At 37.5% G+C, this 25023-nt stretch overlaps 2 protein-coding genes across 2 annotated transcripts in view; both read right to left on the bottom strand.

The window, feature by feature from the left end:
* Positions 1–9158, bottom strand: part of slc6a2 (solute carrier family 6 member 2) — a 21652-nt gene extending 12494 nt beyond the window's left edge. The window contains exons 1-4 of the mRNA XM_005727696.1: positions 9033–9158; positions 8141–8618; positions 6938–7069; positions 4404–4632 (exon numbers count right to left, since the gene is read on the bottom strand). Coding sequence (XP_005727753.1) covers positions 4404–4632; positions 6938–7069; positions 8141–8438 — 659 coding nt within the window. The 5' untranslated portion in view covers positions 8439–8618; positions 9033–9158. The remainder of the gene's footprint in view (positions 1–4403; positions 4633–6937; positions 7070–8140; positions 8619–9032) is intronic.
* A 6690-nt stretch (positions 9159–15848) lies between these two features.
* lpcat2 (lysophosphatidylcholine acyltransferase 2) lies at positions 15849–24828 on the bottom strand. The gene is made up of 14 exons (XM_005727661.1): positions 24544–24828; positions 24026–24168; positions 22103–22320; positions 21478–21590; positions 21249–21309; positions 20779–20837; positions 20268–20302; positions 19993–20047; positions 19698–19780; positions 19174–19299; positions 18891–19044; positions 18122–18220; positions 17248–17389; positions 15849–16908 (listed from the first exon to the last, which is right to left on the bottom strand). The coding sequence occupies exons 1-14, from the start codon at positions 24652–24654 to the stop codon at positions 16730–16732; spliced, it is 1578 nt and encodes a 525-aa protein (XP_005727718.1). The 5' UTR covers positions 24655–24828; the 3' UTR covers positions 15849–16729.
* Between the last annotated feature and the right edge of the window lie 195 nt (positions 24829–25023).

Raw genomic sequence — 25023 nt, 5'->3', positions numbered from 1 at the left:
GTGATGGGCAACAACCCAAAAACAAGCCAGGTCATGATATTATAAATTGTTAGATGTTGCTCCAGAGCTGATAAGTACTGGGAGTTGGTTTGATTTTAATTGGATATCATTATCGTGCAGTTAAACATTTAAAAGCACTTTTGTTCCTTTCACATTTGCCCTAAGACTTTCCTCAAGAAAGATAAAATTCAATTGGCATGCAATGTTATGGGCTGATAAGCAGTGGAACTGGATTTGGATCTGATATTCAGGTTGCTTACACAACAGCCCGACACAAGTATCCTCAAGGACATGCAAACTGAAGACTGTTCAGAGACAGACATTTGCTGATCTTTTTCAGATAATGTATTCAAAGCTATATGGTCTTTGGGGAAGAAGATGCTCGTGTGAAGACATCAGTTTATTTGAGGAGAGGAGCTGAGAGTCTCTGCTCTGGCCTGTAGGCCTCGTCTTAGTGTTATGCTGTAATGCCCCAGAGCCTCCTTGCTCATCTGATAGCATTGCTAAAGCACTGCCAGTACATGCGCACTATAACATAAATCCAGGCCCCTTTGGCCGAGTTACTCTAAACACATTTAGTCTAATCATCACTCACTAAGCCAGTTGTTCTGCTATCCCAACACTCACTGTTACCATTACTCATCTCTGTATATTTGAAGCTAGCACACTACTTTACATTCAGCCTGGTTTTCAAGTTGCTTAAAAAATTTGAAAAAGCACATGTAAAACTCAGGACCAAAGTCCTGAGTGTCAAGTTACACCTCTATGTAATTTTAATCTGCTTTATTTAATAAATTATATGTGATTCTATCCTTGCTATTTTGGAACAATTATTTCAACAAATGTTAAATTCATGTGTGCGGCAGAAGCAAAGGCAGTTTCTTCAAGTGTCTGTGAAATTAGATATTTTAGTTCAAATGAGAGCTATTTATCAAGTCTAGTTATCCTTGACATAACATCAGATGTGATTGCTTTCAGGCTAGATCCGTAGAGAATAGATATTGTGTACGATAATGAAAGGAGTTAGTGTTGCTGACTTAAAAAAATATTTCTAGTTGTAACTTTGGTTGATAAGCTCATCATTTATGTTAATAATATACTCTGACAGGAGGAAAACATGGAACATGTTTTTTTACAGAATCTGTCTTTAATCAGATCTAATGAATCATGTCTAATCATGTCTGATTACACTTGTCATCAGGGAGACTTAAAGATGGAGCCTAGTGTGTGCCCAAAGCTTTAGTACCTGGGAACAACAAATATAAGACAAAAAAACAAAAGTGAATTAAGAAGAAAACTGGATTGTATGAAGTAGTGCAGACACACAACATACAATGTATCATTGGATGCTGGCTCTTATTTTAAATCAACTGAAAGAATCCACTAATTTTTCAGCTCTGTTTCATTTTATTACTTTGGTTCACTTTTCACAGTTAGTATTATAAAGCTAGCAAAAAAGTATAGAATCACATCTAATGTGTCAGATATTTGTTTCAGGAGTTGGTAGAGACTGGAAATTGTTGTTATAAGAGGAATCATACTGTAATATTACTGAAAGCTTAAAAAACCAAATTACAGCACAGACCAGATGGAAAAGAGTTTTATATTTCTTACAAGTTTGTTTTTTGTAAACAAAGCCTAGTCATTATGTTATTTTATTAAGAAATTACAGAAATACAATTTAGAATTGTGTAAGGTTTCCCAAAGCAGTTTAGCCATTTCAAAAGTACTTTGAAGTAAACTATTAGACTAAATATTAAGTGAAAGCTGGTGGTTTTTTGACATGTATGGCTTTAAGCAATGAGACAGCAAAGATACTATGTTTTATGGTAATTGAAATGATTCAGTGATCTGGGTATTTAACGTTTGGAAGGTTTCTTTGATCTGATACTGTAAAAGTTATCATATTAATCACAGAGGAATGCCCAGCAAATCTCTTTTCCCCAGGTCAGATTTTTTGGCAGAGATCCTGTTTTTGGCTGTCCTTACGTGACTCCTGCAGCTGACGTCTTCCAAGCTAAACCCTTTTACATGATTTAAAATTTACTTTGATATCACCTATATAAGGCCAGGTCAGCCATAGTGTATGTTTGCTGTATATGTAATGTAAAAGCTCTTCCTCTCAACTGACTTGATATAAAAGAAGTGGAAAAAGATTTTTTTTAAAAAGGACATCATCAGGGACATCATACAAGACATCATTCAAAATAATAGAAATCTATGAGGAAACTGCAATCCATGCAACAGAATTGGTTGTCTCACCTCTATCTATAAAGAGCCAATCAAAAGCCAAAAGAGGAAATTGTTGATCGACTCATGCAATAGAGGTTCACCACATTTTCACTTATGTAGTTACAGAAACCTAGCTCTATTTTTTAACATACTAAGAATGTACGCAAGTATACTTTCTTTTCTCCTTTTTTTGCTTTAGTAACATAACATGAATCACATGGTCTTGGTTCAATATTCTCATAAGCCAGATAGTTTAATTGTGTCCACAATCTGATTTGAGCCATTGACAAGATAGCTGTCAAATGGAAAGACTTGGTTCTAGAAGAATTCAGTGGAATAAAATTCCATTGAATTTTATTCAAAATTAACAATAGTTAGAAATCATTATTTTATGCTATAATAAAATTCCATCAGATGTTTGCAGGAAAGGTAACAGTGAGGTGACAAACCTCAAATGAGTTATTATTAAACACTTTTTAGGTCTTTGTCAGATATTTTAGTGTTACTCTGAGGGTACAAAGGCTGTATCAATAATCAGGCTTTTTTTTATTTTAGTTGAAAACAACCAATAAACAAGCTGGTATAGGATCATTATCATCATTATAGACCTACACCAAAGAATAATCAACTGACAGCTACTTCCTAAAATATTGTCATATCAGTTTAATTGGTTGACAATATGTGTACACGCTTGCTGTCTTCTGCCTATAATGTACTGCACTGAAATGCTGTATTTGGCACTTAGGTTGGTAAACCATGTAAAGTACAACCTGTTTTTTGAAGGCATTATATTTTACAGTTTGTTTTACTGTTGAACTTTGATACACACTAAGTTCGTGTTACAAACTAAGCTCAAAAGGTGAAGCAAGAGAACTGTTGACTCAGTTGGCCTTCCTCATGCTGTGCTTTGGCATTGCTCCTGTGTTCAAAGCTAGCTGTAAGCAGGAGGATTTATTGTCCCCTGCAGTGCGAGATCTGTCTTAAAGTACCCCATTGTTGTCTGTGAATGAAGCTCAATAATACATGAGGAATATATATTCTGAGATGTGGTTTTATGGATCCTGTCTATGCTTTAAGTAATATTGCATCACTTCTTTGAGGATCTGACGTAATCCAAAAGGTTAGAGCCTGCATGTGAATACTGACCTCTTTGTGTTAAATAAAAAGTATTTGATACCTAAAACAAATCAAGTTTAAGGGTTCCTGAAGTTTGAAAGATAACTATAGATACTGATTAAATAACCATACATGCTCAGCCGAATGGGAGTGAAAAATCTTGAAAAGCTCATTGGCTGTGGTGCACTGTCAATGTATTCTGTGCGTCATGCTTAGCATGTGTCCCTTGTATTGTCCAAATCATTTCACAGACTTCCTCTGGACTGCACAGTCAGTCTTCACAGAAGCTGGGGAAGAACTGGCTGTCTTTGAAGTATAAACAGATGGAGTGTTTTCATTCACTTCAAAGAGTGCATTTCAACTTTTTATGTTTAAGCCTTTTACAGTGAAAACATTTATAGCTGGACAATTTTGAAGTCTTCTACTTCTGTTTCCATAACTGGTAGTTTCCCTCTAGAAGTATTACTTGGGTTATTTTAGCCAGGTGTATATGTTATTCTAATGTTATTGTGAGAACAACTTCAAAACTAGAATGCTTCACTTCAGTATGTCATAGTTAAAATATAAATTATTATACTGTATTCAGTTTACTGACTCAGGCTAATTGCATCTAATAAAGCAACAATACAAAAAAAACAAATACTTGAGTTTTGAATGAACAAAACATTTAAACACTGTCTTATGAAGACAGCAAGTTCCTGTTTAAGCAGGTCAAAGCACTGTCATCAATTTAAAAAAAAACATTTATATACAATACTGTGATGTGATAAAGATCGCTACATTTTTTACGTTTACTATTTACTGATTTACTATTTCATTTACACTATATACTCAATATACATTTAGCCTTCAGATTTTCATAAGAGTTTTACTAAAAAACAGATGTAGACATGCTTCTGGTTTTTAATCTAATGATTTTGTCACTCATCAAAAAAGCTAGATGCTAGGATGTTCCTTTGCTTTGAATTTAAAAAATCTGCCAGTTTTCATTTTTGTTAAAATCCAGTACTCTAAATGGTTTATTGTCTGACAAATTAATTTCAGAAATCACTTACTCATAGTATTCTGCTGCCGGTGTATTCTTGTTCTTGGCGTATGATGTGCTATTATCAGGAAGAGATCCATTGAATTCAGTGCAGTTCACACTATTCCAGCTGTTCCCACATTTGAGCCATGGCAGCTCAGTAGTCATGGAGGAGAACAGGTAGTGGAGTGACCAAGCAATGATGACATTGTAGTAGAAGCCAACATACAGGGCTATGAGAATCACAGTGTAGCCCACACCTAAGGAACATCGGGTTATTAATGAGAAAGAAATTACGGCTTATTCTCACAATATGGAATTCATGCAGTTGTCAAGTTCTTTTTAAAAAACACTCCAATGTGGTTTTTTTCAAGATAATTTGTAAAAATAAGTGTATAAAGCTGGAGGTATAATAAATGAACTATGGAAAATGAGGTGGAGTTCACCCATTACTCAAGAGAAAGCGATATAATCAACAAACAATGGGTAACACAGGCAAATAAGCACTAGAGGTTGCAGACATGGGAACAAGTTTTTGTTTTATCGTTTCGCCATTACCATGACCTGCACCTATATTTTTTCATTGGGACTGTAGTAAATGGTAAATACACATATCTGAAAATTTACCAGTATTTTGAAAACAGAAATACTGTCCACACACACACACACACACACAAATATATCCACTATATTTTCATGGATTCTGGGTGGGTTATTTTGCCTACTCTGGAATGTAATGTCCTTGCATGAAGCAGAGAAGCCCATAAACCCATCACCCACTCATTCTACGCAGGAAAAAAAACAAATCCGCCTTAGCACAAAAGCCAACAAAAGCAGTGACTGGTGCTGTTTTAACAGTGGAGACAGAGGGACTTCTCTGGCGTTTTTTTAAGATACACGTTGTAATACCTCTTTTATTGTTAAACTTTTCAAGTTTTTATACTAACTTTTTTGTACATTTTGTCAAATGAAGTTTAAACAGTTATTGGTTGCATAAGTCGTGATTAAAAAAAGATTAGGTTTCTTCTCAGTTGATTAGTTTTATTCTCCTACATATTTCATTGTCTAAGTCAGGGGTCCCCAATCTCAGTCCACGAGGGCCGGTGTCCTTGCAGGTTTTAGATCTCACCCTGGGTCAACACACCTGAATCACATGATTAGCTCATTACCAGGCCTCTGGAGAACTTCAAGACATGTTGAGGAGGTAATTTATCCATTTAAATCAGCTGTGATGGATCAAGGACACATCTAAAACCTGCAGGGACACCGGCCCTCGTGGACTGGGATTGGGGACCCCTGGTCTAAGTCATCAGGTGCACACTAGTCTACTAATATTTAAAGTCTGCCAGGAGCACAAGTGTAAGTCATGTGTATGAGTATTGTAAAACAAAGTTCTAAAGCTTCTGATACTAGAGTTACAACAATATACGAACATGGAGTAGCTTGTATAAACATTATATGAAAGCAACAACCTACCTCACTGAACAGTAAGATACATAATAACATGTGGCAGAGTAACAACATGTTGCTACCCTGAGTTGTTGCTATGAAGATGCAGAAGATAATTTATTGATGCAGGTAATAGTGATGGACTTAGCCTAACAGTGGTTCTTTCACTGTTAGATTGCAAAAGAGAGCATACAAACTTTAGTACAAGGCCTATAATCTATGAAAATGTGTGGCCAAACAGTGTCCACTAGCTATTCAGACTATAGCATTCTATTGCACGCTGTAGATCTGTTTTGTTTTTAGGTAGTAACTATCCACATGTTTTCTGCACTCCTGCTGATTTTTTTTAACTGTGTTGTAATACCATTGCAGAATTTTGCTTTGCAAAGAGCTGTTGAAATCAGCATCTGAAGATTTTGGCACATATTGGCAGTCAGTTATCCTCATAAAGATAACAGTAGGGAATCAGTGCCAGCGAAAATATGGAAGGCAAGACTTTGGGAAAAAAAATACAAGGAGAGAAAAACAATTCACTCTTATTCTGACAAAATATCTAAATATTCTGAGCGTCTACAGTTGGTTTACATAATATGAAAAGCACTTGTCATTTTGGTGGTAATAAATTAAAGGTTTTAAGCTAGCTGCAAACTCCAGTGAGGTCACTGTCCTTTTCTGTAAATCTAAAATAGACTGGGTTTTATTGGAGTTGTTTCAGTGTTCGTCTGTCGAATATGAGTGATTAAATTGTAATCATCTATTTTCCTTAGCGTACTGTTAACATTGGCCTAGTGTGGTTTTGTTTCACTCGTGGAAAGTTGACATTTGCAGAAGGCTGCAAGGTTGGAAGTACAATAGGTGAGGGATTAAAGAAAATACAGAGAGATGAAAGAGCCAATGTGACAGACACTAGTTTAAAGTGACACTATGCACCTCTGAGGGCGAAAGGACAAGAACAGATGGACAAAATTAAAGGGCAAGACACTGAACAGAAGCAAAAACAACATGACCAAAGCAGGTACACAGATTAGGAGATCAGTGAAGGGTGAAGTATATAGACATACATGGCTGTGCAGGTAAATGTAGAGTGTCTCTGTGTTTGGGTGTGTCACAGTTCACCTTTAAAGACGGGGCATATTTTCCAAACCGTAGCTGCTCCTTCTCTGTTATATTGGCCTAAGGCAAGCTCCATGTAGAACAATGGCATCCCGGCAATGAACAGGAAAAGAATATAGGGAATCAAAAAGGCACCTGGAAGGAGAGAAATAATATCAATTAAATATAAAAAAAAAAAAAAACTAACAAGGGTGCCTGATAGTGAAATAAGTGCCAAACAAAACACAATATTCAAAAAGAAAAGGAGAATGGAAGTGGTAGGGGCCACAAACCATAACATACTTGTAAAAGCAGCACACTATAACATAGAAGTGGGATGGCTCATGGCTATTTTCATGCTGTGCCTCAGTAGCACACCCACCAAAATGGAAACAACCTCTCACAATTGAATTGTTCTTGACATTGTCCATCACAACTGACACATTATTCACAGTAATGAATACATTTTGCTGAGGGCCTATATGATTGACAGGTTGGCGGTAGAGGTGACCACTGTGAACACAGACCACAACATGTTTTTGTGAATGCATATGCAGACAAACATATAGGGCGCACCTTCTAGTGAGCACTCTGTTGTCATTAGTGTTGAAAGTAAAACACCACTTTGTTTTAAATTCCTTTGTTTATTTAACCACACACTGTACTTTTTTTCTCTCACTGCTGTATAGCATCAATGCAGTGTTTGGTAGTTTTGTAAACAATCCATAGTCCATTAAAGTCCAGTTTACATACATTGGCTAAAGCTATTAAGTACATTTGAAAAAAATATATATTTTAAGTTGATTATCTTGTCCCCAGAATTTATGAGGAGCCACACGCCACTTTAATTTTTCGTCACTTTCCATTATTTATCTGACAGTTTCAAATCATTAATTTCATGTCTTGTCATCAGCTCATTTAGTTAATTAAAGGATATTTACTTTATTTGCTTAGGAAATAAACATAAATAATAAAATAAAATAAAAACAGATTTACACACACTTTACACACACGTCTTATCATCATCCTCATCCTCATCAATAAAGGAACACCAGTACAGAAGACAATCTACTAAGGGCACCTAGGGTAATTTGTAGTTCATTTTCGCTGTCCGCTATCTTTGCCGTTACATTACGACTATTTAGTGACAGAATCAGTCTGGTAATTAAAAAAATAAATAAGCATCTTTATATACACTCGTATTAGAAACAGAGGCCACATACTCACCCCCTCCATTTTTGTAGCACAAGTAAGGAAATCTCCAGACATTAGCCAGGTCCACCGCGAAGCCAATAACCGACAGGAGAAAGTCTATTTTCTTGCCCCAAGTTTCTCGGTTGTCCTCGGAGGAGGATCCGGGTGGACCTACGCGACAACCATTGGTGGGAATGATCGAGGAATTTGTGTACTGGACGCCGTTCTGATCCTTCACTAGAATCAGTTCTACCTCTTTTTTCTCCACATTGCACTGTTTCATTGGGGCAACCGATGAGAGCTTGTGCTCTGGCATAACCTGGATATTCATCTTCTCTGCAGTGAGTACGAAGCACACGCTGGCGCGGCGCTCTCACGGCCCCCTGCGGGTTCTGGTGGAGTTAACGGTCTGGGTCGGTGCGCTTGAATAAGGACCGCTATCCCGCCGGCAAAAAGCGGATACGCAAGTGTTCTCCGCCGACACTACAGGTGATACTCCCGTGTACATGGGCTGAAAAGAAGGGAAAAGAAAAAAAAGAGTTTAGAGAGATTTGGTGTTTGTGCGTAAAGTTTCAGTTACGCACAGCGGGAAACTTCTTAGAACTGCGAAGATGGAAAAAGCGACGTTATTCGTCCTGTAGGAAACAGACCTACTGAATCCGAGTTACTATTATTAGTAAACCATTAAGGAAAATGCCTGTGGAATCTGATGTAGTGAGGAATACGAGGCGACAAGTGAAGCATACTTCAGAGTAAAATCCTCTCTACGTCACAGCGCGCACTGAGCGCATTGTGCGCTGAACAATCTACTTAACAATTACCTAAAACATTAATCATAAGGATAATTTAAAAAAAGATAAATGGTTGAATGCCATTGTTGCTAACGCAATTTAAAGTCCTGCAAATAAAAGGCTTCCCCCCATACTTGGTAAAGTTAAGGACACGACTCTATGACCCGATACTGTTGTTGTCCAGATGCTTCTGAGGGAAGACTGCCCATTCTGAAGGAACTTTAAGGCTCGCCTTCTCCAGCAGAGACGATATAAAATGCGAGCTTTTAAATCGCTTTCCCCTCTCCCTTCCACGTGATATTTCATAATTGAACGCTTTCTCTCCAGTTTGATGTCGACTTTTTTTTTTTTTTTTTTGGCTTGTCATAGCTCAAGTTTCCATAAATCTGCACGCCTACATCCGACTGTACAGTCGTGGTAAGATTGTTCCACCTGGAACGAAACTTGTACGAACTTATACGAAGCATTGCTTTTTCTATAAATCAAGTATGTGAGGAAAAACAAACACACAAAACGTACACAGCACAACCTTGTTAGAATATGTTGATTTATTTGATGTTTAAGTTTTCCGTGTCAAGAATGGGGTAAAACGATAGCGCATGTATGTGCATTTCTACTTGGTGTTTGGATTTAACGTTGTCCAAGAGACATATGATCGCTTTACCTTCATGTTTTTATAGCACGTAAATTTCACATACACCAAAACTTTTTTTAATGTTTTCATTTGGACTTTATCTGTTTCTTCTCTGCACTAAACAGATTGAATTACAGTTTTCTAAGAAGCCATAAAAGCATTGTGTCCCATGTGTAATTCAATTCTAAAGCAGCTTTTGCCAGGGGCAATGATTTCTATTAGATATGGTTGATCAGTTCATCCCATTAAAGTCAATGAATGTCCTCTTTGCTCTCCAGTGCTTGTTTTAAAAAACCCTAACAGGGCTGGTTGGAGGCGTTTTGTTTGTGAAGATTGAATAACTGCAGTGATGGTAAGACAAAGGACCAGGTAACAAGGTAGGATAATGTGTTATTACTGCCCTTTTCTTCTGAATTACTTCTATTCTTTTGCACTTTATTTTGCAGTGCCAGTTACATTTGAAAATGGCATCTCTAGGTAAGAATAAAATTGACCATAATCAGATAAATTGCATGTACTGCATTTTGTTATGATGTACCTTCAACAAGTGTGTTCCTTCAAATTTTCAGTCATCTTAAATATTATACAATAGCACATTTATTTTAAAGGTAATAGTCCTCACAGTTTTTTGCTGTGCAGGTGCATAATGCAGGTCAAATACTGGGAATGGGCAAATCAGTCTATAACCCTAATCATGCTGTATCCATGGAGTTTTTAAGTCCTCTTCTATCCTCCACTTTTTCCTCAGTCTTCTTTTTCTCTTAAGATTTGGATTCTTCCTGATTGACCTTAGGCTTAAACTGTAATAAACGGAGAGGCAATCTCTCAGCTGCCACAGCATGACCCTCTAGAATTAACCTGAACATTTAGTTAGGGGCAAAGCAAAGACTTTTCCCTTCTAATGCCCTTTAAAACCACACAAACATTTCTTTCCATACAATGCCATATGCACCTATTCTACTTAATAGTTTCAGTCTTGGTAATGTTATAAATAGTTTCTTAATGACAAATATATACATTTCTGTCTTACGTTATAATTAAGTTCAAAACAGACACATATGACACAGCTTAAATGAGACTTTCAGGCTATTCTGTAAATCCATAGGCAACAATTTTAATCTAAAGGACCTTTGCCCTTACACATAAAAACAAAAATGCAATTCTTACGTGGTCATTCCGCAGACTTAACTTACCAGGTCTTTACTACATGGCAATCAGTTCATGGTATTAGTACTGAGTGGGTTTATTTTGTTCTGCTCCCCCTTTAAAGCTCTCTGTTTTAAATCTCTCCAGGCCTCACTAAGGGAGGAGTGTCATAAAATTTTCCCCTCTAGGCTTTAGTAGTATCTGCAAAGATTTAACTACTTCAGCAATGTTAAGTCTTTTTCCTTCTAGCTGTATACATTTGGTGAGTCAGATGTCTGGGGACAGAGAGCCATGTTCCGAGCAGCACACAGCACATCCTTAAAATATGTCTAAGACAATCCAAACTTGCAGACTAGTAAAGAGAGCTTCAGCCAACACGTACACACAAAAGAAAATCTGTAAGAATGCCATTGTCTCTAAAAAGTCCTCCATCAGTCCTCATCAGTATATCAAAAAGACTTTTATCTTTCAGTTGGTCACATCCTTTCAACCCTTCAGTTGTGGGTAGTAATCATTGGCCTGAAAGGGGAAGCCTAATAGCATGCTGATTGACATGATTATGGTTTGAAAAAAGGCTACAGTTGATCAGGAAGTCTTACATAAAATTTCAAATTATAGATTAGAATCAGACTGCACTAACATCTCCTCTAAGAGACACATTTCAATTTCCGTCCTCCAACTTCTACTTTTCTATGATGTAACCATAAATACATATTGTGAAACTGTTGTAAACACTGTAACGCATGATCAAGTTTTGTTGGCAATAGGAATCAAGTAGGAAAAAGAGGAAGAAAATGAGTGTCTAGGCCAGTGGTTCTTAACCTTGTTGGAGGCACCGAACCCCACCAGTGACATATGCGCATTCACTGAACCCCTCTTTAGTGAAAAATAAAAAATGATTTTTTCAAATTCAAGACATAGATATGTTTTTTTATTGGTGCACAAAATGAGCCGTGCATGTCACGGTGGAGGCTCTGCTGAACCCCTGAGACTGACTCACCGAACCCCTAGGGTTCGATCGAACCCGGGTTAAGAACCACTGATCTAGGCATTATTTGGGGTTTGTTTGAAAAATAGAAACACTTTCACACCTTTGTTGGCCAGTCTCACTGGCAAATAAAAGACACATTTCTTTATTTCAACCTCATGCTGACCCATCCTCGACTATTACGCAGGAAAAGTTGTTGCCCTTCATTCACAGAACCATCTGGAAATCAGACAGAGATGTAAAACACCCTAAACACTGAGCAAGAAAACAAACTTTCACTGCAGATACTGGCGCTGGATAACTGATGTTTTATAAGGTTCCCCGAACCTTGCCCTCACCGAGCCCTTCACTGTTTCTATAAACCACTACACAGGAAATGAGGCGCAATCACTTTTCTGAGAGAATAATAGGAGAATGAAAATCAACAAGGTGTCATCTGGTGTGATAAGGAAATGTAACAATGAAATTTGGAGGAACTCCCTGAAGAGCTGTAGGAGAAAGACTGCTAAGCTTAAGCTAGCAAAAGTCAAGGGTGGTCCAACATGTGAGCTGTGAAGGTGTGTACTAATGAGTGCACCGATCGCAGTAAAAATGTATTAAATCAAAATACCAGCGTCTAGAGAGGAAACCATTCAAAAGGATTAAATTAAACATTTACACTGAGCTACAGTTGAACCCAGCACCTGTATCACGTTCAGCCTTTCCAGCTGGCTTTAGTACAGCTGAACTGACAGCAGATTAAACAGTGGGTTCATCTTTACAGAGGGCCAGAATGCTGCCAAACATTCATAGACTGTTTTTTTTTTTGTAAACTATGCAGCACATCTCAAAGTGAAAGCCCATTATGCCATGCCAAATCAGTGGAAAAGATCTCCACTTTACAATTGATACAACCAGGAAGAACAAAGCATTTGTAGTGGACCAGAGATCAAAGCCTTTATCATTTTTCTTACATGTTATCTTCTTAAGGCCTAATTTCAAGCTTGGGTGGGGTAAAAGTGTTACAGTTTTTCTCAAATGTTAAAACACAAAAGCCAATCCTGTAACCCAAATGACCAGTAGTCTAAACACATTTACTAAATGTAGCCACCATATTCCAGTACCATAAACACATGTCACATGAAGACACAATTCACAAAACACAACCCTCTGTACTCATAAATCTAAACACATTTGTCCTTGCTAAAACACATGTTGCAAAACAACTCTGCTCATATTCTCAAATGAAAGCCCATGTGATGCAAAATGCTTGCCACAGTCACCAATCTTTGAACACAGGGAACACACCTGGCGTCATTCACTACACACAATGACTCAAAATTGAAGACACTTGTTGCTAATGCTGTACCCACATGTAAAAGCAAGTTCAGAGTGCACAGTATGCTGAAGATTCCAAACAAACACAATGGATGAAGGCAGAGTCAGGGGAAGAGGGATTTGATGCAGAGGAGGGAGAAGAGCTGGCCCTGGAAGAAGAGGAGCAGGCCAATGAGGAAGAGGAGAAGGCCAACATGGGAGAGGAGAAGGTCCAGGAGGGAGAGCAAGACAACCTCGCACCATCATTACGGACGAGATGCGAGTAACAGCTCAGCGACATGATGCCGCACAGTGATTGTGGTGTGTGTGTGGTGTGAATAACGTAAATAAAAAAACTTCACACCCTGTTCATGTTTTCAAGATTACTGTTGTGTGCAATAGATTCTGTTTTTGCATTGAGTTGTGTTACAGTAGTGTACGTACATGCAGGATTTTCTATAGATTTATACTACTCATATGAAACTCACAAATCTAAATGCCTAATCCTCTGCAGAGATCTACGACGATCCGTTACTGTATAGTTTCTAAAATATGCATTGGCAGTTATGAAACAAAGAACCTTCTCACAAATTGAGCATTGTGTTTTCAATTGTTTTGCTGTAGTGTGTAATGCTGTGTATAGTGTTTACAGTTTTGACAGCTTCGGCTGCTCTCTTGGTGTGGGAGTTTGAGTTTTGCAGTGGGAAGGTGTGGTTGTGTTTATGTAGCTTTAGAGAAGGGTGTTGTGTTTGGACATTGGGGGACCTGGTGGTAACGTTTGTGACATGTTTTTTAGCATTTGAGAAAAACTGTAATACCTTTTACGTACTTTCATCCAAACATTTCCAGCATTTCAGCTTGCCAACCTCTTCTTGCCAGAACTTTTGTGCACTCCTCTGACCTGTAAGCTAACGTTAATACTGTGTTTTTGAAACCTTATGTCCATGTTCGTCACTCATAGGAAGGAGGGTCAGACGACTATGTATACACACACCCAGGTATCCTGTTTTTATAATCAGGAAAGTCGATTCTATAGGAACATGAAGTTATTTTGATTTCTTCCTCTTATGTAAGATTCCTAAAACATCCTTGCAATAACAAAGCTGGGGACTTTTCATGTTTGTTTGTTTTTTTTATTAAAACTTCTTAAAGAAGTCTAGACGCTTTTCTTTGCAAGCTCCTTTGACTACGATGACCTGGATGATTGAGAACCTTCATGGACATATTTTTTTTATTAATATTACATAAAAGCAGATGAATTAGACTATTCTGTTGTTCCTGGAGTTACATGAGCAAAATGTGGATTTGGATATGGTGAGCATTTGTAGATGTTAAAAGATATTTGGGATTGCTTGGACTAGTGTTTGCCTTTTATACTGAAAGTCAAACCTGTCAGCGCAACATAAAAATCATCCTTAAACTTTTTGAAATACACTAAATGGATTTCAGATGGATTTCAGTTTGCAGAGTGGAACTCCGCCAAGACTGATTCCTGGTTCTGATTTTGCCTGAGAAGGCAGCTCGGTTAAATTGAGGCCCCAAGTTGAGTCACATTAATTTAGGAGTGAGGCCTGTCGGGTTTGACCTTTCCTTCCAGCTTGGCACGGTGAGTCCCCAATCCGTATGAGGCCTGTGTCCAGCTCGCATCCACAGAGGCTGATCACTCACTCAGGTCCTGAGGAGATCAAATCAGATTACCAACACATCTCTCCCACAATCTACTGCGACAGGATTGCCCTGCAGGCATGGCTCAAATGGATACAGCAATATACAAGAACCATCCAGAGGAAAGTGTGAGGATGGAGGGAGATGTGGCCAAAGAGAAGAGCAGAAGCTGGGGGTAGGGAGGGAGTCACACTGTTGTAAGCGCGGCGACAATGTGATTTAATTGATTCCATGCCACCTCATCAATTTTGATTAAAATTAAATGAGCGTCTGTATGTTTGAAAAGGTTAAAACAAATTGAAGGTGGAAATCACAGCTGGTAATCACAGTTTGTGTAACAGCGGGCTTTCAATGAAGAGGCCGCTCTCCATCGCTCATTTCTGCCTTGTCTGTGCATATAAAGCAAGACTGTGCGTTTTTGTGTTTCTGTAGATGTGAGAACAAAGTAACCAAAATTGTATTAAGACTAAAGTTGCATTTAGTGGTTGTTCTCTGCTGAGATCAGGTGAGGAGGATCACACAGTTGTGCTAAAACGTAAGGTAAACGTAAAAGCAACAGTTTCACCAATCAGTTGACAGATCAATATGTACCAAATGATAAGTGATTATAATCTTTTTTTTTTTAGAAATTGAAAATTCCACAAATTCTTAAATGATAAAAGTGGACACATTCTTTCAAGACATGCAAGGATGTTATTTTATTTGCATAAATATTTCTCTGATTCAAATAATTTTAACATTTAAATCCATAGCAAGTGTAATCAGAAAAAACCCTGAATCATACTATAGATATCCATAGCTTAAAAAAATCATCCATTTTGGCCAGTAATGAGGTAAATCTTACAAACATGCACAACAACATTTATCCAATTTTATCAGTACATGCCTGCCTTTAATTCCTCCCCTAGTTTAAACCTCATTGTCTAGCGCCAACATCAAAGTAAGGTACAGTCAAAATAGACACAAGGTATTTTAACTCACATTGGCAAGTGGGTGAAGAAAAAAGGCACACACAACAGAACTGTAATGGGTAACTACTGACACCTTGTGGTGATTTTGGAAAAACAGCAGTTCAGCTGTAGCCTGTTTATTGCACTTATGCCTTAATAGAAACAAAGTCTATGAAAGTCATTACAAGTTTCCTCTGTGATGAATAAAAAAAAATGGCAAAGAGGATTGTGTTCTTGTTTTATTTTAAAAATAACATTTTGCAGTGTTAACAAAAAGCAAAACATAATTGCAATACAACCCACTAAATAAATAACAATGCCTCTAGTTAATCGGGTCTGAAAGCATACCCCACTGGAATATGCTGTTGTGTAGAAGCACCGTTGCCTTTTTGCTCACAAATTGCCCTATTTTCAGTGGTTGATTTGCTTTAGTAAACTTAAAGCTGCACAGACGTGGTGCTGTCTCAGCAACAACAATCTTCAGTAGAAATGCAAATAGATACACATGCAAAGCAAACTTCTGGCTAATTATACAGCTGAGTTACAAGTTCTGTGTCCCTGAGCACCGAGGGTGGGAAAAGTGTAATGCACAGCATCTATGCTCACTGTAGACAAAATTTTAAAACAGAACATATCTGGGTTGCTTACAGTACTCTAATTATACTGTAATAAAGAAGCACAAGGACTCTTTGCTTACATTTAAAATTTGTGTTGATGTGGCAAGATTTCCCACTCTGTTAAAGAAAAATTACAAAGACAAAGGATAAGGTGCACAAGGCTGTGCTCATCTCCGTCAGTAAAAACCCAGCAAAAACCACAGTGATGACTGAAGAATAGGTGTAAACCTTATTTAAAACAATGACCAGTTTTCAGACATATTGTCCTGCTATGACGCACCCCATCTGTGTTTCGTGTCATAGCAAAGCATACACAAAAATACACTGACAGAAAAAATTTGGGGGTAAGTTGCTTTTTATCTATAAGGCACTAAAATCGAAAATCAAAGCTTTCTAAAACTATAAAAATGCAAGCGCTTCACCATATATGACCATTTCTGCTGCAGTGACTTGAATATGCTGACAAGACTGCAACAGCCTTGTATTCATTTCTCTTTTCAGTGAAGTCAAATAAAAGTCACAGTTATGGTCTGTCTTAGTCATCTTTTTTGTCAGATGTGCTCTCCTCTGGTTCTTCCCCTGAACTGGGCTGACCAGCAAGTTCCAGATCACCTGGGTTTGCTTCTTGGATAGCTTGATATCTCTGAAGTTCCAGATAGGTGGTGAAGAGCTTGGCATACTCAGGATGGGTTGCAGCAAATTCTTGAAATTCATCTAAAGAATCAGAACAGAGAAAAACTACAGGGTGCTGTACACACAATAATAATGAACTATTTTTTGAACAATTTAGTCAGTCTGACCCAGGGCAGCTGTGGCTACAACTGTAGCTTGCCTCCACCAGTGTGTGAATGTGAGAGTGAATGAATAGTGGAATTGTAAAGCGCTTTGAGGGTCTCGAAAAGCGCTGTATAAATGCAATCCATTATTATTGTTATTATTATTTTATTTATTTAACATTTTCTTGACAAAATATCACCAGGAATCAAATAAGAGGCCACAAGACATAATGGGAGCTTTGCATTAGGCTTTTCTCTTCAATTAGATTCTACTTACTGAAGGTAATGAAACCAGAGCCATCGGCATCAATCGCTTCAAAAAGTTTGGTCATGTCCACATCTGACACACCCAAAGCAGAGCACATCAGAGCAGTAAACTCGTCATGGGTTACTTTCTCATCTTCATCTGTGTCAAAAAGCTGCATGAAAGATAATAAAAAGTGAGAAATGAGTAACGACTTTCAAGAAAAAGGTTTCAAAATGATCTTGGACGTTGCACGAAGCAGGAGAAAGTAAGTTTTGATTAGTAAGTTCAAATTGCATCTGACTTTATGGCCAGCAAAATGTTCACAGCAGACACACATTGTTAGCCTGACATTATGCAACCTTCTGTGAATTGTATGCTGCCTTTGTTCTTGCTATACTAAAGCTGCTGCTGTGCACAGACAGTAAGGGCTGGGCTGGTTGATTTTATCTTAACATTGGTCATTTTTTGCATTTAGCTTATTCCTTTTGCAAAGTGTATATGCTTTTTATATTTGGGGGTATATATTTCATATATAAACATCATATATATTCATATTCATAACAGTTGCACTGTTTATACTTCTCACAAATTGTCACAGATTACAGTTTAAGCATCTCAGATATATCCTTCATAGCTACTAGTTTATCATGATAGAGTGATAAAACTACTATCAGCAGGAAATGCATGATGCAATAGAAGTAGCATATTAGGTGTACAGAAGGGTATTTATACAGAAATGTATAAATACCCTTGAAGGTCATTTGCCTTGCAAAAACCATAGTAGTGCTACCTTGGGCGAGTCAATAAAGGAGCTGTTGTAATTTTTCTTGCTTCACTCCAAGAGATTTGCATAATATTCAGTCCCCAATATGAACACATCAGTATGAGAAATGTATGGTCTCACCTGGAAAGCCATTTTGAGAACATCCTCAGTGTTAGATGGCCTACACAGGATATTCACACCGATAACATATTCTCTGAAGTCTATAGTGCCATCTCCATTCTAGAGAGAGAGGTCAATTAGAACAGATGAGCTGTTAAATGTAACGATTATTATGATCGACAGCATTTAATCATTTATGGTGCAAGCGCTTGTTGTCTGCTGTTATTCGGTGTCTGGTAATAGTGATAATACTATTTGATTAAGTCTTTACTACTATAGTGATTTGATAACAAGTTTATGAACTGCATATGATACAAGGTAACATTCAGTTTTTAGTAAACACATGCTCTCTGACTCATGTTGAAAGTGATGAACACAGATAAGAGAACAGAAAGTATGAAACTGAGTAGCTTTCCCCCTCCAACTGGTGCAGCACTGTGACACAGAAATGTATTGGATTTTCACTTCATTTCACATACCCTATTAGAGCTTTATAAAAATAAATATAAAAGGTGTTTTATTTTTTAAGGGTTTGCAAGCAAAGTTTTTCTAAAGTGCCTAAACTTACATAAATACTACAGCTATCAGTAAAATGAACGTCACTATTTTACTGATCATTCACATTCAAATGTGTCCATCTAATAAATGTCATTCGCTTGGCCAGGCCAAATACTGGCTGTTTTAAAACCTTGTGAAGTGGTGCCACGCCACGGCGATATTTGAAAAGGGTAATGTTCAGTTGATTTCAACATATAATGTTTAACAAATATTTAACATACAAGTTTCTCACCCTGTCAAACAGTCTAAACAGATCCTCGAGGACTGGGCTGACAGGAAGCTTTAAGAAACTGGCAAATTCCTCAATAGTTATGCGTCCCCCCTTACAGGTGCTGGCCATGGTTGCAAAACCGTCAAGTTCCTTCCTTATATTGTCCCACTTCAGACTAGTTGAGCCAAACATAATGGAGACAGGTTATATCATAATCAACATTAACAACAATAAGAACCCTTTGAAGCTGCATTGGTCAGTACTAACTGCAATTTTTGGTAACGCTCATATTACATGTTCTTACTTGAGTTTGCGACTAATTTTAGTGAACTCAACCAAGCCAGCCTCCATTGGAAGTGTGAGTTCACCAGCTGAGATCATTAAGCGGCAATCTTCATATGTGTGGTCTGTCACAGGAACGCCCAAAGCCCTAAAAATAGAAGGTTTGCAGACATTTAATCAACTCACTATAGTAGTCAAAGGAGGCACACAAAGATTATAGCAAAGCAATAGCCAGATTCACTGTGCATGGATATAGACCTAAAGACAGTAAAAAATGCAAATTTAGTTTGACAAATTGCACTCACTCTCCAATACTGACCACTTGTTTATTTTCTTATCAGCTTAGTAGCCTTGCATGTGCATAACACTATATTTATGACTTATTTAAACATTTATACAGTACTTTTACTTTCTATAGCAAATTGTTCCACTTTGCATTTGAGCAATATGCAGTGCAATGTGGTTTTGCACAGAACCTCTTTACGAAAAGGCAACATAAATTGCTTTACATAATACATTATACGCTTGAGACTAATGAACACTTACTTGGCCATAGTTTCTCGTACTCTGCTGGCAAACAGAGCGGGGCTTTTCTTCTCTTCCTCTGTGGGGATATGAGGTGGGAGGAACTGGGAAGCATGTAAACAGATGAGAAGTGTATGAGAACAGTCAAACAAAAAGTACACTTAAACCAAAAAGGAAAATAAAAACTTCTGCTAGCCTTAGTTTAAAAGAGTCCTTTTGAGTACATCATATATCCAAAACAACTAAAACTCTTTAAACGACTTCATGAGATAATGTTATAAAGCATAACACTACGAGAAATCAGAAAATCTCTTACCTCAATTTCTACTGTTGTGTAGAGCTGGCACAGTGTCAAAAGCAGAAGTGTTTTCCTGCATAATCAAAAAAACTGTTATACATTCTCATTCATTAGAACTACAGTGTTGTAAAAATAAGGCAGCCATATAATTGTGCAATAATTATGTTTATTTTCTGGGAAAAAGTGACAGTTTACAAATGCATGCAATTTATAAATATGCATATTTAGACATGCATACTTATAGATCGAGTGATGTATACTGGACGAGGCAAAACTCTATAAAGCATACTCACGACTTGAATCCTTGCCATGTCCAAGTCACTGTATCCTACAGAGAAAAAACACAAGTATATTATTCATTCATTCCTGAATCTTTAACATTGGTATAAGACAGTCTGCACATAGGACTGTGTCATATTATATTATCCACTACAACACTGGTATAAATTTTAAAATCATTTACAAATATATAGGAATGTCATGCTTTTAGATTTCCTAGTGAACACAATGATGAGAGAAGCCCACAATCCTCGCGAAAATCTGGAGGGAATTGAAGCTTTGAACTGCCGAGCCACAACCAAAAAAAGGTAAAAGATTTAGAAAGTAAGTCGTTCTCCAATAAAATGAAACTATCATAAAAAATACGACTGTTCATTTGTTTGTGAGCAAATCTACAAATCCAACAGGGAATCCAATATATACACTATTCCTATAGTTTTGCACTACATCACTGAACAGATATTACTGGCCGTGTATGTATATGTACGAAAAATGAAAATCTATTACTGTCACAACCCTACTTACCAGTTTGTTAGGATACCTCAGAAGCACAGGCTGCACAGGAACACCAGGAATGAAGGCACCTAAAAGTGGCGTGGGGAACAATAGGTATTAAAATAAATAAAAAAACACACAGCGTGTAGTTAAACATGAAGTGCATAGCTGTAAAACTATATGATTTTACTCTGACTTCTCCATTCTCTCACCACATACAGAACCACTCTTATAGGCATCAGTTAACCAAAAGTTAAAACACAAACCACATCAAATATTGATTAAATGGAATAACGTACGAAGAAGCACTCTCTGTTATGAAATCGATGTATTAAATGGATTTGATTTATGTTAAGAGAAAATACTAAATGTTCTATAATACAGTAGTAGATCTAAGTTTTGTATAGTAAAATGTTGTTATCTTTTTTTTTTGCATTTGACATGCTGATAGAAATTAAACTAATGATTACACTACACAAAATGTACATTTTATATCTTACCTTGTTTGAACGTGATAAGACATGAGCGATTTGTACATGTTCCTTCTGGAAATATAAGAACCTGAAAAAAAAAGCATCCTTGCTGAATGGTAAAATAATACCCCTCAAAATTGCAAAGATTGCTTTTAAAATAATCTGAGTCAACACTGAATACAATTTTGCTCCTTTGGAAACAACGAATAAATTCATATAAAAGTCATTTTTATTGAGAATGACTGCAGTGCCAGACCTGTGGCCACTGGCCTCCTGACTTGGCTCTCTTGTTAATCTCGTTGATTGTGTTCTTCCGGGAGTCTGGGTCTGTTCTAGATACCAGCACTGGCTGGAGACTCCGAAGGAACCCTAAAGAGAGAACAAAAGATTAATGGTAATGAACATACAAAAGAATATAGTAATCTTGATCATATTTTCCACTAATCTGGTGCACAGGCTTTAGTTATTTGCATTCGTTTGTAAGTGTTAAATAAGACAAAGTGATATCACTGTTTAACAAATCACATGTGACAGATATGAAATGAGTTATGTGTTGTTATTACTTTTAAAAAGATGGATGAAAAGGCTTATATTAATCAATGTCTTAGCTCGTGTTTACTTCATAGAGTGCATTTGTAAATTTTACTTACTATAACAAGGATTTATGTCAATGACAACTCCAAAGTACTGGACTAATTTATACCCAGTACAGGCAGCAAGTAAGGTAATGACATTCCATTGTATATATATTACAAGCTCTCCCACGTTTCATAGAGAGTGGGAAACTGTGCATTCAGGTGAAGGCAGATGGAAATGGACTATAACAAACACAGTTTGTCCCTACTTTCCTGTTCGAAACAATCATGCAAAAAGTATCTTACTGCCAAAGATGGGTGTGGCGAGGTTCTCGACACGGGAGACAGTGGAGGGCAGGCCAGCTACAACGCAGACAATCCCATCAAAAAAGGTGGAGTGGGGGGCCACAGCCAGGATGGGTGCGTCATGGCTGCTGGCCTGCTTACCCTTGACCACCACTCGAAAACCCATGCTGAAGAAGTAAGCCCTCCCCAAGGCAGCCATCACTCTTTGACACAAAAATCTGGAGATAAAAATTGTTTTTTTTTAATTGCTGAATTTTTGTGAATGAAAAAAAATGTGAATGGGAAGTGACTGTCTATTCTACACAACAGTGCAAGAAGCTTTGCATGAGAAAATCCTAAATTCTTTACATTAAAAGGGCTGGTATAATATTTTTAATGGGTCTATTTAGACCTTCTTTGTTTATCGGTTCAGTATATTGACTGATGTGTTGTGGTAACAGGATGCGTTTCACAATTTCGTGCTTTTCTTTAACCTTAAAGCGCAAAGTATGTTACTGTTGCCAATTGCTTCCTCAAAAACTGTAGAAAGGAAGGAAGGGGTGTTGCTATGGAGTCAGAGATACAAAATGATGAATGACATTATGAACTTAGTTTCACATACTTAATATGAAACAAATTAAAGAGAATACAAACGTGAATATTTAAAGATACATTAATCAATCGGCTCTTACAGTAAAACGTTTTAACGTATGCTATCAGTCAAGTTATTATGGTTAAGTTTCACTTCCTTCATTGTGCAGTGTGGGCTTATGCCCTGCTTTAAACTATCATGTCACACTTTCTGTGCTTCTGAGCAATTTGTCACAGGCTCCGAAAATAGTATACAGCCTTTAAGCTGAAGGATGGTTCATCATTTTACTAATGCAAATAAACTATCAAGGTTAAAAAAACCTGTGGTTCGACAAAGCAGGGTGGCGATTTTCACTGGTATCTGCAATACAACACAAATTCATTGATATAAAGCTTTGTAGTAACAGCCTAACCTGTCTGTCAAAAAAAGACAAGATACAAGATTACAAGATTTCAATAGTTTAAACTTTTTTTTTTTTCTGTCAGTCATCTGCAAAATGTATGAAAAATGTTGTAGTCTAAGATCGCAAGAACGGTTTATACTGTGAACAAGTGTGAAGAAGCCAACACACACCCAAGTAAAATATAGACTACAAAACTAATTGTCATTTTCAGACTATATGTACAGACATACTGTTTAATAAGTCCAGTGGAATGAGTCCTTTTCATACAAGATATAAACAGATATAGAAAATTATTATAATTATCATGTCTGTTATTACTTTTGGACATCAGAGGTGATCAAAGTGGCTAAAACATCATTTCCAGTTCCCCTTAACCCCCCACCGACTAGTTCCTTTCTGAAGGAAACTGAGGTGAGGTATTGCTTGTGAAGAGGATATGATCTAGAAAAGCATGAGTCGACATGAACACAAGTAGCTGCTAATTCATTATTACAGGAACTATTATTTTTTTGGCATGTTTTGCTTCTGTAAAGCATATGAGCGAAAACTGACTTTTTATCCTTCTTCTCACCTCAGTACAATTCATTACTTTTGCAAAACTTAAAGTTCAATATGTTTATTGTTTGATAGATATGTTCAAAGCGTTTAGTAGTAGTAGTTCAATTCACTTTGACAGATGGTGATAAGATGGCGTGCAAGGTGAATGCAGTTGCTTAGCAAACAAAATGTCTGCAGTAAAAAAGGCAAATGGGTTATTGATGTCCCAGATTAGCCAAACAGTTTTTCTGGGCAACCAAGTTTTGCAAAAATAAATAAGCAAAAGATCATTTGCAAGTAAACAAAACTGATGTCAAGAATAAGCTAAATATATTATTATTGTTTTGCTTTAGGTGTGATAAAGTCGTGGCCAATCTGAGAAAGACTGGATGTTACTGGTATCCATAGTTACCTTCTCCATCCTGTGCTTGGCTCCACAGCTCCTTTCAGAGGCAGCTTGAAGGTGACAATGACAGACACTGGCCATAACACCATCAGAACCAGGGTTATAAAGATAGCTCGAAGAGGGACCAAGAAAATTCCCAACAAGACACACTGCAGGTAGAGGAGTACATTTATGCATATTAATTACAGGCCCAAACCTCCCTGGTGTTCAAGTCACTTGCTGCCTGGCTGAAAACTGACCTCCCACCTAGCAGAAATATGCACGAGCCTAGAAATCCACATTGCTGGAAAGCTTTCTAGAAAGCTCCCAATGGCTCAGTCTGTTGTGCTGCATAGGAGGCTTTACAAGCTGATTGTCAAAGCCGTGTTGGAGAAGATTACAGGCCCTGGATACAGCAGCCTGAGTGCACTATGTCACACTATGAAACACTGTTACCAAACGAGCATTCTTCAAAATCCTGCCTTTGTGCAATCTCTTAAAAAAGCAGAAGAAGAAGAAAAAGAAAAAGAAAAAGAAATACTCACTTTAATTATAGCAGCGTTGCTTAGTTTGGTGTCTTGGACAAACGGGTTGATGACCGCAGGCAAAAGCAGAGATTGTTGCCTCGGCAAGGCACCTACTCGCTGCGGTGGCATCGTAGTCCAGTGAGCGAAATGACGGCTGAAGTTCTAATTTGTAGCCCCGTGATGTTACCATCTCACTTCCTCAACAGAGAACCTGTTCTCATTTGTTGCTGAGCCAAACGGTATCAAGCGCGAGTTACGACGAGTACAAAACTCAAGCACGCGAGAGCAAAACCGGTAGCTTCAAGCTCCACCTCCGCTGTGCAGTGGGGAATTAAGACTGTTAAGTGAATGTTTGTACACTGTCACTAAATTTTGCAAGGTACTGACTTTAGACAGTACCCTTTCGACAGTATCTCAAATATAGTGGTATCCCATTTAGATGCCTCGAAAAAAATTGGTTCAGATAGGAAAAGATTAAAATTGTCTCGTAGGTTGTGT

Source organism: Pundamilia nyererei, unplaced genomic scaffold (assembly GCF_000239375.1).
Source record: "Pundamilia nyererei isolate P.nyererei 1_Seehausen unplaced genomic scaffold, PunNye1.0 scaffold00025, whole genome shotgun sequence".
NCBI classification, from domain to species: domain Eukaryota; kingdom Metazoa; phylum Chordata; class Actinopteri; order Cichliformes; family Cichlidae; genus Pundamilia; species Pundamilia nyererei.
Note: the sequence above shows the minus strand (reverse complement) of the source record. Positions and strands in the feature narration are given on the sequence as shown.

Excerpts from the sequence above, each read along its gene's own strand:
- lpcat2 (XM_005727661.1), bottom strand. The coding sequence starts at position 24,654 with ATGCCACCGCAGCGAGTAGGTGCCTTGCCGAGGCAACAATCTCTGCTT. Across the intron at positions 19,781-19,992 it reads ACACAACAGTAGAAATTGAG|TTCCTCCCACCTCATATCCC; the intron begins GTAAGAGATTTT and ends CATGCTTCCCAG. Across the intron at positions 19,045-19,173 it reads AAAATTAGTCGCAAACTCAA|TCTGAAGTGGGACAATATAA; the intron begins GTAAGAACATGT and ends TGGCTCAACTAG.